Source organism: Corvus moneduloides, chromosome 17 (genome assembly GCF_009650955.1).
Source record: "Corvus moneduloides isolate bCorMon1 chromosome 17, bCorMon1.pri, whole genome shotgun sequence".
In the NCBI taxonomy this organism is placed as follows: domain Eukaryota; kingdom Metazoa; phylum Chordata; class Aves; order Passeriformes; family Corvidae; genus Corvus; species Corvus moneduloides.
In genome coordinates, this window is record NC_045492.1 from 7,507,230 (window position 1) to 7,521,377 (window position 14,148).

Below are 14,148 nucleotides of genomic sequence, written 5' to 3' on the forward strand. Positions count from 1 at the left end.
GTTCGAGGAATCTAGCTTCTCTTTCTCCTCGCAGCATTAGCAGAGGGAGCCTGCTGTGGTTTAACATATCCCCCGCAAAAGCTGCTTTCATCCTACACCTAAATACCATGAGGAGTGAACTTCCTAAAGCCCCGGAGAAGTCTAAATATAGAAGCCAATCAAGGGCTGACTTCCCAGAGATGAGAAGTACCAAGAACAGTTTCTTGATCAAAAGTTGTAAGAGTCCATATTGAAATAAAACGTCTGTTTTGGTGCTGAAGCCTGTGCAGGAGAAGTAGTTGCAGAGGTGGGCTGTGTGCTGGTGGTGGCCACAGCACTGGCACGGGTGGACACTGGGAGGCCACAGGCTGCTCAGGGGGATGGACTTGAGGAATCACAGTGTTCAGAGGAAATTGTTGCCTGTGAGGGTGGCAAGGCACTGGCACAGGCTGCCCAGAGAAGCTGTGGCTGTCCCATCACTGGAAGCGTTCCAGGCCAGATTGGATGGGGCTTGGAGAAATCTGGTCTAGTGGAAGGTGTCCCTGCCCATGGCAGAGAGATTGGAACGAGATGGTTTTTAAGATCACTTCCAATCCAAACCATTCCATGTTTCTGTGATCTCTGGAGCACTTGATGGGATGTCTCTAGCATTGTGGCAGGATTACATCCCATCCTGTATGTCACAGTTTCTGATCCCACTAGGTCCCAATTGCTTTGTCCTGTGCACATGCACTCCCTGGTCCAGCTGAGCATTTTTGTCAGAAGACCAAAATTTCCCTTAGAACAAATACAACTTGTAGAAAATTAGAAAGGCACTTCAGAGAGGAAAGAGCAGCAGAGTGCTCAGACAAAACCCAAACCCCCCTTTTGCTCATCTCAAAAAAGGGATCTTCCTTTGTGCAGCCATAGGAACCACCCAGGGCTGGCAGAAAGGGCGAGGGATGGATGAGTGCCACAGGAATGGCACTGCTGCTGGTGTGGGCTGGGGAACCCATGGTCACACCATGGGGTCATTCCAGTGTGGGACAGGAAAACTCTGCTCCTGACCTGGCTGGGGACAGTGGCTGTGTCCCACAGCCAGCAGCAGCTGAAGCACAGGCAGAGAGAACGACGTGGCCTGTCTGTGTGTACAAGGGAGGTGACCTTGAGGGACAGCTCGATACGGCTGGCCCCAAACCTCCAGCTCGGCTGTCCCAGGGATGAGGGTGACAGTGGCCCTTCCAGACAGCAGCAGGAAATTAGAGTTTAACGTGTGACTCTGTACTGGGGCGGGGAGATGCTGTGGTTGGGAGATACAGAAGGGAACGCTTTCATGTGGGAAGTGCAAGGAGAGGCGAGGGCAGAGGGTCTGCTCCCGGGCAGAGAGCAGAACGCAGCCATTATCAGGCAAGGCTCTGCTGGCAGGAAGCGGCTTTTGACTCACAGGAAGCTGAATTCGGCTGGTATCAGCCCCTCGCGCAAGGGCCAGGGCAGTGTTTTATCTGCTGGTGAGCACAGCAGATGGGGGAGCAGTCGGCACTCCCTCCCATCCCACTCCTGCTCCAGCAGTCCCAGTCTGATGGCCCTCCAGCTTAACCCCCTTGGAAAAGGGATGCTTCCCTGCGGAGCCGTGAAGCGGGGTAGCTTCCTGGGCTCCAGAAGAGCTGCCAGTCCCACTGGAGAAGGCAGATATTGCCCTGCCAGCCAGTGCAAGGGCAGAGCCAAGACCCTCCACGCTGCTGAGCCCAGAACAGGCAGTTCCTCTGGCAACATCTACCCCAGTCAGTCTGAAGAGGAGCTGGGAGCATGCAGGCTTTGGAGAGCTCAGGTTAAATGCTCCCAGATTCTCGCAAACCCAAGTCCAAGTTGGGGAAGGGCTTGCAGGGTTAAGAAGTCCTGTGCATGAAGCCTGCTGTCATCCCTTGGCCTCCCTGGAGCTGCCTGGGTTGGGAGTCTGGTTTCGCTGGGGTGGTGGCAGCTTGCCGGGGCTTGGGGTGGAGGTCACCGCGGGCAGCATGGACTGGATCAGGTGGCAGCTGCTGGCCGTAGATCTGCCCCACAGAAAACAGGGTTAGCTCATCAGTGCTGCACTTCGGCTGTGAAAACCTCCCATTATGGTAGTTTTCACACCCAGGCCAGGCTGCTGAGGAATGGCCACAGGGGCTGGTGGAGACACAGCAGGTTGCTGAGAGCAGAGGGAGCTGGGCGGGTGGAGAAGGCTGGTCATGGAGATGTGTGGGTGCTGCTGCCAGGCTCCAAGGCAGGACAGGGCTGTGTAGGAGCGATGGCAGGGCTGTGTGGGAGCATGGCAGGACTGTGTGGGAGCATGGCAGGACTTTGTGGGAGCATGGCAGGGCTTTGGGAGCATGGCAGGGCTGTGGGAGCCATGGCAGAACTATGGGGGCATGGCAGAGCTATGGGAGCATGGCAGAGCTGTGGAGCCATGGCAGAGCTGTGGGAGCCATGGCAGGGCTATGGGAGCCATGGCAGGGCTATGGGAGCCACGGCAGGGCTGTGGGAGCCACGGCAGAACTATGGGAGCATGGCAGAGCTATGGGAGCATGGCAGGGCTATGGGAGCCATGGCAGAACTATGGGAGCCACGGCAGAGCTGTGGGAGCCATGGCAGGGCTGTGGGAGCCATGGCAGGGCTGTGGGAGCCATGGCAGAGCTGTGGGAGCCATGGCAGGGCTGTGGGAGCCATGGCAGGGCTGTGGGAGCCACGGCAGAGCTGTGGGAGCCATGGCAGGGCTGCGGGAGCCATGGCAGGGCTGCGGGAGCCATGGCAGGGCTGCAGTGGAGCCATGGCAGGGCTGTGGGAGCTTGGCAGGTCCGTGAGGGAGCCATGGCAGATCCCTGGGGAAACCGTGGCAGGTCCGTGTGGGAGCCTGACAGGGCTGTGGGAGCCAGGGCAGGTCCCTGTGGGGCTGCGGCGGGGCTGTGGGAGCACGGTAGGGCTGCAGTGGGGCTCGGGAGGTGGGCAGAGCTCCGGCGGGATGGCGGTGCCTGGGGGTGGTAGGAGCCCGCCCCGGACTCTGCCCCTGCCCGCGCGTCCCAGGCTCGGCGAGGTGCGGGACCGGCCACAGCGGGGCCCCGCCGCCGCCGGTGCCTGCCCCGGGCCGGTCCGCGCCGGGCGGGGCGCGGCGGGCGCGGGGGCAGCGGGCGCGGGGCGGCGGCGGCGGGCCCGGGGGAGCGGATTACCGCCGGTTGCCGTGGTTACCCGCTACCTGCCGGCGGGCCCCAGCCCGGCCCGGGCGGGGGGGGCTCGCCCGGCCCTGCCTCCCTCCTCGCCGCGGCAGATGTCACCCCGCGCCGCCACTCGGGGCTGCCCGGGCGCTCCCCGTCCCCTCCCGCCGCACCGCCCCCGTCCCGGGCCGGGCGGAGGCCGAGCGTGCCCGGGGCGGCTGCCGAGAACAAAGGTGCCGGGGCTCGGCGCTGGCAGCGCCATGGTCGGTCCCCGGCCCTGGGAAGCGCTGCCCGGCCCGTGCCGCAGCCGGGACAGCGCTGCCTGAAATGGCTGTCGCCGCCCGGGGCCGGGCACGAGAGGGGACCTCGGCCCTCAGAGGCACCTCCCGACGCTGATTCGCGGGTGCTGGAGGTGGCCGGGGTCGGAGGGATGGAGCAGGGACAGAGGAGATGCAGGGGCAGCGAGGCCCAGGAGGGTGGTCCCAGGGCAGAGGGTCCCCGGGGGTACGGGCGCTGAGAGATGTGGAACTAGAGGAGATGGGGAAGACAAAGGACACTGGGGAGGAAAAAGACCTGATGGAGAAGAGGAGGTGAGAGGAGAGAGTGCTCACAGCTCTGGGAAGGTGGGGAGGACGAGAGGAAAGGGAGGGTAAGAACTGTGGGGCACGGTACACGGGGACAGAGGAGAGACTGGGAAGGGGGAGAGACAGACCGGTGCTGGGCAAATATAGGGGAAAGGAGGATGACTGGAATGTGGCAAAGGGACTCCTCAGCGCCTGAAATGCCACTCATTTCCAAGCACCTATGTCAGGGCTGAGCTTTGCTCCTGAAATCTTTTACTCCTTGTGGGGCAGGTGACTTCTAATAAAGCCCCAGCACCAGGACAGGGTAAAAGCATCCCTTCTTCCCATTCTCCTTCCCAACTGAATTTTTATTGCTATTTAAACCTGAGGGGTTTTAAGCCTTTCTGAGATATTATGGGCTCTGACTCATGCCTTGAATACTGGTGAGCAATGCTGGGTGTGGAAGGAGGAACCCGAGGGGCGTGGGCCCCTCAGAGAGGTACTCTACAGCACACGTGTCCTCTTAAATCCTAGGTCAACATTTGGGTATATTGCCAGATATAAACCTCCCTAATCCCGGAGGCACTGACTTGATACAGCTTCTTATGCCCAGTGGCTTTGATACTGCTTGCATCTCACCTGCTTACCGAAGCTAAATAATCATCACGGGAAGAGCAGTCACAAGGCTGAGGAGGGGATGGAGAGACGCAAGGAGTCAGGGGAGGATCGCTGCAGGGAGTGGGATGCTGAGGAGGCAGCTCCGGCATCCGGCATCCAGCCGGGGTGGAGAGGAAAGCGCTGCTGGGTGTGCAGGGAGGCTGTAGCAATGCCCAGACCCTGAGGTTACCTTCACTGCATTCCTTCTGAAACCGGGGAGGAAACAGGGACCTGCTGGCCGTGCAGGGAGGAGGATATTAGCCGGTTGGAAACTGATTTGCATACACGGTTGGTTACAGCCTTAATTTTGAGGGCTCTGCTTGTTAGATCTGACTGTGCTTTTCCCCTGCTGCATTTTCCTTTGTCCTGTTTCTGTAATTATCCTCATTTCAACCCTGCTCTGAGGATTATTGGTCAGTAGGAAGCCTCCTAATGCCCGCTCCTCCTTGGCAGGGGAATACCCATGCCCTCGATTAAACTGAAACTCTCTGAACAGTGACAGAAGAAATTAGATCTATATTCCTCAAAGACACTCCCTGGGGCGAAGTTTCCCGACCCCCACCACGCAGCGCTGCCACCCTGCCCCTTGTGTTCGCTCTCAATATTCTCTTTGTTACAGCCACCTTCAGACCCGGCTTGGGGCTCCCCGGGGAGGGCAGAGGTGGTTTGTGTTGGAAAATCCTCGTGCCCGTGTCCCGGGTGAGCTCAGCGACCGTCCCGCTGCAGCCTGTGCCCAGGACAGGCAGTCTCTGTTCCGAAATTGGGGTGAGGAGCCAACCCTAATAGGCAGCACCGTACATTAAATGACTGCTCCTCTGAGATGTTGGGTAGCTTTAGCAGAAGGTGGGCCCACAAAGTGATTGATTTTTGAGAGGCTCTTGACTGGTGGCTTAAAGAACAGCATTTATTCAATCTATAGACTGTGTAAGATACACAGAGCCCAACCAAGGACAACACAAACGCAGGTTAGGAGACTGGGTGTTCCCTTTACGTGCAGACCCCTGCCAGACCCTGCCCACAGCTCCCAGCCAGCCTCTGCCTGCCCTCAGGGATGTGTGAATGCACGTGAAAAAGATAGTTTGCAGGTCATTTAGAAGTGCAGGTTGCTGCTTAGCAGCCTGGTGGGTACTCACTGGATAACATCCATGCATTCCCTTTGGAAAGGAGGCCTTAAAGGGATGTTTATATATATATATATATATATATATATATATATAAAATATTTTTGAATTATTTTTTTGTCTATGCAAAAATGGCATTTTTTCAAGGAGCAAGCTAAGTGACCTCCCAAAGCCTGGCCCTTTCTCAGTCCCCCTTGCCATTACAGTAGCCAGTGACCACCTCCCACTAACCCTTCCTGCCCTGGTGCTTTGTGCCGAGTGCCGATAGCAGCTGCCGGGTCCCAGAGGCTGCCTCCCCTTCCCACGGCATACCCTGCCAGTGTGAGCTGACACCGTTGGTGCCAGTCAGCTCGGAGGAGCACTGCTCCCCACGCTTCCCACTCCCATCAGTCTGTCACCACTGTCGTGTGGCAGAATTACTGCCTCCTGCTCTCCAGCACATCCGAACACACAAAGAGCTGTGCTGCTGCTGCCAGCGCTCAGCTGCTCTGCGTCTGTGAGAGGGAGGGAGCCTTGGAAAGGTCAGCGCAGGGAAGGAGGGGATGCTGGCTCCTTCCTTTAGGGGCTGTATCCTGGCATCACAGTGAAACCTTGTCCTGCTGGCTGATCCATGTCCACGGGGACTGCAGCCAGCGAGAGTACCTTACATCTCAGGGCTTCCCAGGATGGTTTAGCACCATGTGCAGGTCCAAAGAGCTTCCCCTGCCTGTTCCCCACCTAGCAAAACCACCCCACACTATGGAAATTGAATTTCTTGATCAGTTAAGACTCCACTCTGGACTCTTCCCTTGTTTTTATTCCTGGCCCAATTTCACTGCCAGCTTTAGCAGCACAACAGCAGCAGCCGCCAGTGCCCTGGCTACAGCAGGATCCTCCCTGAAGCGATGTTTAATTTATCCCCCACATCCCCCGTGCCCAAGGCAGCCCGAGGCAGGAGCACCGCCACTCTGCCCCCTCCAACCGCATTACCCCCGGGCCGATCTCGTCACCCCTGTCACCCATCGCTGACACTAACTCAACTTGCCTGCGCTGTTGTAGGGGGCAGATGGACTGTCGGAGCCCGAGGGCATCTCTCTGAAACGCGTGGCTGTGGTGGAAGATTTCTTTGACATCATCTACTCGATGCATGTGGAAAGCTCGTCGGAGCCGGGCAAAGCACCCAAACATGCCGGGCAGAAGAAAACCTACCGAGCGGTGAGAGTCCCCCCGTGCCCCGGGCAGGGAGGGCACTGGAGCGGAGGGGCTGCGGGAGGGAGAGTCCCTCGGGAATGGGGATGACAGGGCAGGTAGAAGCAGAGCCACTGACGGGAGGCAGAGGCGAGGCAGAGCCCAGTGTGCCTGTGCGGAGAGGCGTGAGGAAGGAGGGGTTTAGAGGCAGAGCAGCTGTGCTCGGGGAATCCGGGCTGCAGCGGCAGCACAGCGCGGCTGCTGGGAGAGGAGAGAGCAAGGGAATCATACAAAGGCACTGTGCATGTCTGAAGGGAAAAGGAAGAGAAATCCTCAGTATTAGTGATGGACGAGAGAATGTTTGTCCGGTGCCTTGCATGCTCCAGGTCATCTGCCTCCCTGTCTCCCTCAGCCAGAGGCAAATGTCTCGCGTGGGGCCTTGAAGGTCAGGAGCAGCAGAAAGGGGGACTGGGGCATGGCCGTGGCCTTCCCCTCCTCTCCAGCCCATCCTGGGTTTCCTCAGTTACAAAATGGAGGTAGGCACCAAGCAAAGTCTTGTCTTGGCTCTATGGATGCCAAGAACCAGCTCTATCCACCCTGAAACACCACTCTAGTTAGGTCAGGAATAATTTAGCTTGAAGTGCGCTTCTCCAGGGAGCTTGCTGTTTCTCTTGACTCTGCACAGCCCTTCGATGCAAACATTTGGGCTCTCCTTTTACAAGAAGAGCTGAATTCACTGTCCAAAACCAAGCTACTCCCTTGAATCCCACAGCCCTAAGGACCAGGTCGCTTAGAGACAGGAGTGGCTTGCTGGCAGCTCATCTCTCTGGTGTATACAATGTCTCAGAGAGGTCTGTGCAGGCTGCCCTTGTCTCTGTGATGATGCCTGAGGTTCTGCACAGCTCAGTGTGCTGCCAGAGTCAGCACAGGGTTGGAGTCTGTCCTGCCTGCCTATGTCCGTGCTCCATCCACACTGTGGTGCTGGCAGTGCTGGTGAGGCAGCCCAGTGCCCTGCAGCCTCCCACATATGGTGGGAGTCCCCAGGGAGCAGGGCTGTGCACACAGAGCTCATAGCATCGCTCCCTGCCCTGAGCACTCGAGTCCTGCCTGTGGCAGAGCATGGGGCCAGGGCACACACTGACCCTCCCTGGCTGGGGGCAAGCGACCTCTCTATGGTCCAGGGGGGGCAGCCCCACCAGCATGACCACAATTCAAAAACTTTCTGCTCATTTCCCCAGCAGACCACTCCGACCCTCCCCTAATTCCTTCAATTCATCTCTCTGGAGGACTAATCTGTGCCCTGCACAGCCCCAGGGGAGCAGGCTGGATCCGTCTGTTTTCCCAGGCCTGCTCACAGCAGTCAGAGAGCTTCACGCTCCACCCCTCATCTCCCTCTTGAGCTGAGATCATCACATTAGCAGCGTGTATCCCCTCCTGACCTGGCAGGACGCTGCTGGCTGGGCTGCCCAGCCTCGCTCTTGCCCTCACTCCTGCCCTTGCTCCCCGGAGCGCCTTTGTAGCCTGAGCTGGAAGGTGAAATGGTGCAGAGCACGCGCCACGCCTGGCACGGGTGCACAAAGGGACGCTGCTGGGTGGCCAGTTGGGAGGCTCCAGGGTCCTCTGCCTCCTTCTCCCTGCTCCCTTTCCCCACCGCTTCTGATTAGAGACACTGGAGAGTTTGCCCTTGTCCATGACCTCCGGAGGGAGGCAATCAGAAAGGGAGTTTGGATGGGAGATAACTCATCAAGGAAGCAGTCTGCTCTGCAGAGCGTCAAATCAGCTGAGAAATAACAACTGTATCACTAAAATTAGCTGAACATTTGCAGCAGAGACTGTGGGCTTGCTGGAGCAAAAGAGGCAGGGAGATGGCTGAGCCCGGTGGGCAGCACGCGAGGAGGGTTCCCTGCCTGTGCCACCATACCACGGCTGCCACCAGCAATTTCCAGGCCCCTCATTCCAGCGTTTCTGCGGGAATCCCTTGTGCTTGTGCATCGATAAATATCCCACAGAGGCGAAGACTGAGCTGGCATCCGCTCGGCCACAACAGAGCTCGCTGGGGCTGCAGCTAAATAGGAGGAGAATCCCATGAGGACCAGGCACTGCAGCCTCCATTTGAGCGCTGGGACAAGGTCCCCGCCTGAACTTTCCACCCATCTGGCATTCTGTGCGTGTGGAAAGCCCGGGCTCTGCTGCCGCGCAGTGGAGATGGATGCGGCTCCCTCCCACCGCAGCGGCCGGGCACGGCGCTGCCTCAGCCGTGATCCTGCAAAGCCACTGCCCCTGCCCCGCTGCTCTGCTTCTAGAACAACACCCCCCGCAGGGTGGAAAAATGCTTGGAATTTAGGTATTTCTGTATTTAACGTGGATTTATATAATTTAGGTATTATTTGTTAACTACATAAGGTAGGAGGACGATGCCCACCGGGCAGAGGAGGGGTTCAGGACATCCTGGGCTGTCCTCCCAGCTCGGCCCCATCACCAGCCCTCACCCACGAGGTGTCTGATTGCAGCCCCACTTCCCGTCCTGAGCCCCACTTCTGCCGGGCTCACAGCCCCGAGGACTGGCACAAACAATTGAATTTCTGTCTGCTTTATGACCCCACTTGTAAGTGCTGTGACCCCTGTGGGGGTCACGGCCCCTGGTTTGGGAACCGCCGTGCTCGGACAAGTCACTTAGACCAAACAGGATGGGTGATTAAGCATAGGAACCAGCCCAAAGTAAGAGGTGGGCTCTCCACCTTTTAATGCCTTCCAATTAAGACCAGATGTCTTCCTGGATGATGTTTTAGGCAAACCACAGGCCACTGGGCTGCAGGAGAACCTGGGTGAAGTTTTGTGACTTGTGCTACACAGGTCAGACTCCAAGACTTGATGGTCTTTTATGGCCTTAAAGAAGTCTACATTAAAATTGACTCATTCCTTCTCCAAATAACCTAGTCTTGATCTTTAGAAATACCATAAAATTACCGCTGGCAGGAATTAATTACAATAACAGGACTCTGGGATTGCCAGGCACCTTCTGTGGGTGCTTAGGTCTGGATCTAGTGTTTAACTTGAAGCATCCAAGTTTTAAATATTTATCCTTAGCTTTTGCTCATCTGTAAAATACATATCCCACAAAGGTACAGGAGACTTAATTCACTACTGTTTGGAAAAATGTTTTCAATTCCCTAGATAAAATATGTCACAGAAGTGCAAAGTATTATTAACAGTAATTGATTGTCATTGTGGGAAAAAGTGACCTGCCCTTACAAAAGATTAATGGATTCTTCAGGTTACTGGTGTGATGGTAATTAACAATGCAAACAGAGCTGGTGAGGCCTTACTTTCGCATTTGATTCTTACACGTTCATAGCTTTGCTCTTCCCAGACTCCAAGGGGGAATGGGAGGGCGTTTCTGGGAAGGTGTGGCTATGCAGGGATACCAAAGGTCTGTTCATTTGTGTCTTGGTGCCTCTCTGGCACACCAGTTACCCTCCCAAAGTGTTCCCCCACCAACAGCTGCTCTGGAGGGAGGGATTTAGGACTGGAGGGAATAACATGTGGCTACGAGCTGTGCCCGTGGTCCCCACGCTCTCTGCCCCTTTCTCCCTCTCCCAGGACATACAGCTGTCTGTTGTTTCCCCAGATTGCAGAGACCTATGCTTTCCTCCCGAGAGAGGCTGTGACCAGGTTCCTGATGAGCTGCACCGAGTGCCAGAAGAGGATGCATTTTAACTCCAACGGCCTGGAGCCCAAAGGTAAAGGCGAGTGACTTCTGCCAGCAGAGCTGACACTGCATTTTGTACCAGCACAGTGCCACTGACAGCTGCCAGATACTGTCCTGCCCAGGAGATACATATTAACCTAAAGGTTTTCCTAACCTGGACTGTTTTTCATCTTAGAGCCAAGCTGAAATAATTGCTTCTTTCAGCTTAGGGAGCAGAAGCAGCCTGGCCTTCTTTCAGAGCTTCCCCAGTGCCATCCAAAACATGGGTCAAAAATACCACAGATATGGCTGCAATCAGCCCATGATCATGTGTGGGTGGAAACTTCAATGTCTAAAAAAAAAACCATAAAGTTTTTCCCTGGAACTAGTAATATTGTATTGAAAGACACAGAATATGTCTGAATAGCTGAAGTTTCTGATAAAGAAGCAATTTACACTGATTAATAGATAAGCATGTGATCCTGAGTTTGATAATGGTAAATGTTTTGGCAATCACAGTTACACTGTGCCTGTGTACACACACACAATTAGTGTGGCCACTGAGGTGGTTGACTCGTTACAGTTCGTTTGTAGACAGGTCCAATCTGCAGCTCCTTAGGTCTAAGAGAGAGCAGGAGTGGGAAGAAGATGGGACCAGGTTCTCTTCCAGGTTAAATGTTTGTCTGGTTTTTTTCTGAATTACAAACTTGTTTTCGTGATCAAGTGCAAAGAATCAAAATGATGTTGGTTTCCCCCATTAAAATTGCTTCTTAAAAAAAAACCTAAGCAAACTGCAGGGAGTTGGTCTGTTTCAAAAGTGTCAAGGCAAACTGGCTCATTTGGCATCTCTTACCAAGAAGGGAAGCAGAATTTAAGAAACAAAAGGCCCAACAATAGAGAATTTCTAGTATTAGATTGCCAACTGTTTACTGCTGAGAGCAGAGCTGTGGACATCCCAGAGGTTTGGTGTAAGTGGATTACATGCCATCTATCCAAAGGTAGTGACTGAAATGCTTTATACTCATTACATTTCTTAAAAACTCTCAAAAACTCTCCCAAATAACTCCATGTGAATTCTATTAGTTGAAGCTCCATTACTACAGCCCTTCCCACTCTGCCAGCTAAGGGCCTGATCCCTCTTTCCAATTACATCAAGAAAAGTTCTGGCCTTTGGCCTTGCTGGGAGCAAACCTGGCCTTCACACTGATTGCACTGCATCCATCACGGGTGACGTTCCAAGCTCTGCAGCTGCAGCAGCCAGCTCAGTGGATGAGAAGGGTGATGGGATGAGTCAGGCCAACAGGGATGTCACTTGTTGGCTTCACCCACACCAGGACACCTTCCTAAATGCCTGGCAGTAGCCGAGCTGCCAGTTCCAGAGCTTGGAATCCTGTTTCAGGAGGCAGCTGATGAAAAGGGTTGTTGTTCCTTCACAGATTCACAGACTGGTTTGGTTTGGAAGGAACCTTAAAGTCCATCTCATTCCAACTCCCTGCTGTGGGCAGGGACACCTTCAATTAGATCAGGTTGCTCAAAGCCCTGTCCAACCTGGTCTTCCTTCAGGGGCTTCCACCCACCCACCATCCTGCATCTCCCGTGCCTCTCCCAGAAACACACACCCATCCCAGTTCAGAGGCAGCTCCAGGAACACCCGGTTCTGGATATCCCCTGCAGTGTGGTCCTAGCTGTGGGAACCATGATCAGGGTTAACATCCATCTGTCCTGAATAAATTTATAAATTAATATCAATTATTGATTATTTTCATAAAGCTTCTCCCCTTAGCAGTTCTCTTAAAAATAAATCAATCAGGAATACAAAGGATCCCACAGGTAAAAAGTCTTACTTACCCTCCAGGAATGAAAGGACAGAAGTGCTTCTTTGCCTGAATTGCACCTAAATAGTGACTAAGTACATGTGAAAATGCATTGAGTAGATTAGATAAGGTTACTTTTACTGGGGAAGGGTGTCTGATTTCACTAACACATATTCAGGAATTTATCAGGAGCAAATCACCTAAAGAAACCACTGGGGTCATAGAAGAATTACTGAGGTGTATGCACATGCATACACACATACAAGCATATACAGGTAAAGTTTAACTCAGTAAGATGACAAAATTTGAGTAATTTCCATCTCTTCCTACTTCTCTGGTATGTGAACAAATCTGAGCACATTTAATTTGTGATCACAAAAATCCCTAATTAAACATATCTGACATCAAACCCTGCAGGGCACCCACATCATTCATAAAAGCAAATTGTCTTGCTTGTGGGAAAGTTTGAACATCACTGGACTTCACTGGGATCTCTTTACAGTGTTATCAAATTAGGAGTAATTCCAGTGGAGTGATAAAAATGTGGAGCTGGGATCAAAACCACTTCTGCTTATTCCATCTGTGTGTCCACCATGTGGGGCATGTGATAGAGATAACTGAAAAATGAGCTAAAGGATTCCAGGAGCTTCCTCTTGTGACATAGGATGTGAGGGTTGTTCCCGTGGAGCCCCCCAGGCCTTTTAAAACAAAGGTTTTCTTTCTTTTCCAGATAACTTAGAGAAAAAAAAAAAAAAAAGGTTTGGTTTCTTGGGCTCAAACCCTTATGTGTTGCAGTTGCCTGAATTCACAGTGAATATGTGGCCTCTAATGGGATTGTTCCAAATTTACATCAGGATGGTTTCAGGCAGAATCTAAGCACTAAAAGATCACTTACCCCCCTCTTCCTCCCGTCTGAAGTTGCTGAGCTGCTCCTGTTCAGCTTCATTCATCTCTGCAGCGCTGAGCAGTGGAGCGGGGAATGGCAGGAGAGCAACTTATCATCCTCAGAGATCTGAAACACTCACCTCATCCATGCCTGTGCTTCAGGAGAGAGCAGCTCTATCTGTGTAACTCTTAGCAAATGCTTTCCTCAACTCTTAGGGACTCAGCCAGCTGGGGAAGGTGGCAGGTTTTGTTTCTTTGGAAAGCTCCCCTTGCACTGGGATTTTGGCATCTTTTCATCACAGCACAGCATCCTTGCACAGCAGAATAAGGGTTTATTTGGGGTGTTTAATATATAGAGACAGAAGTGCTCCTAATCTGTAGGTCAAAGCATGACAGAGACTGCTGACATACAGCCATGAGAAAAGATGGAGGAATCAGTTTACAAGGTTCCTAAAAGCTTTGGACCTTCATATTTGGGCAAGTTGATGGCTTGAATGGCACTAGCCACCCTTCCCTGCACCCACAGGCAGGAATGCTCCATCTCCCCAGGAATGGACTAGATGAACCTGGGAAAAAAGCACTGTATTTCCGTGGACCCTATCAATGACTTGACAGAGAATGTTTGCAAAAATCTTTGTGATGTTTAAGTCAATTACAGACAGTTTTGGAGTAAGGTAATTTCTTAATCAGACATGATAGATGTGGTGTTTCCAGAGGTGTGGAGCATCTTCAGGTCTGCTGAGTTTCGACAGGATTTTTTGACACTCAGCATTTCTGAGAAGCAGGCCCATTAGAATTGGGTTGATGGCTTTTCTGAGGTGCTGTAAAACATTTGGAGAAGGCTCTTTTTCAAGGGATTCTGTCACACGTGCCTGTGAAACCAGTGACCCCATAAAATGCAAGCCAGCCAGGGAGATTCAGAACCAGGAATGGAAACCTCCCAGCATCATTTCACCTTCAGCTCCTGGGAATCCTTCTTCCCCTGTTGTTGCTTAAGCTCCCTGTCTAGTGGATACCACACATCTCTTCAGCATGTGCTGGAAGGCTGGATTAATTCTCCAAATTCTCAGATTCTCTTGCATCTGCCTGTGCTGACGGCAAAGAAATCTT

The 14,148-nt window shown here is 53.5% G+C and overlaps 1 protein-coding gene across 1 annotated transcript in view; it reads left to right on the plus strand.

The window, feature by feature from the left end:
- Positions 1–14,148, plus strand: part of NOL4L (nucleolar protein 4 like) — a 64,172-nt gene that overhangs the window by 11,592 nt on the left and 38,432 nt on the right. The window contains exons 2-3 of the mRNA XM_032126538.1: positions 6,523–6,678; positions 10,280–10,391. Coding sequence (XP_031982429.1) covers positions 6,523–6,678; positions 10,280–10,391 — 268 coding nt within the window. The remainder of the gene's footprint in view (positions 1–6,522; positions 6,679–10,279; positions 10,392–14,148) is intronic.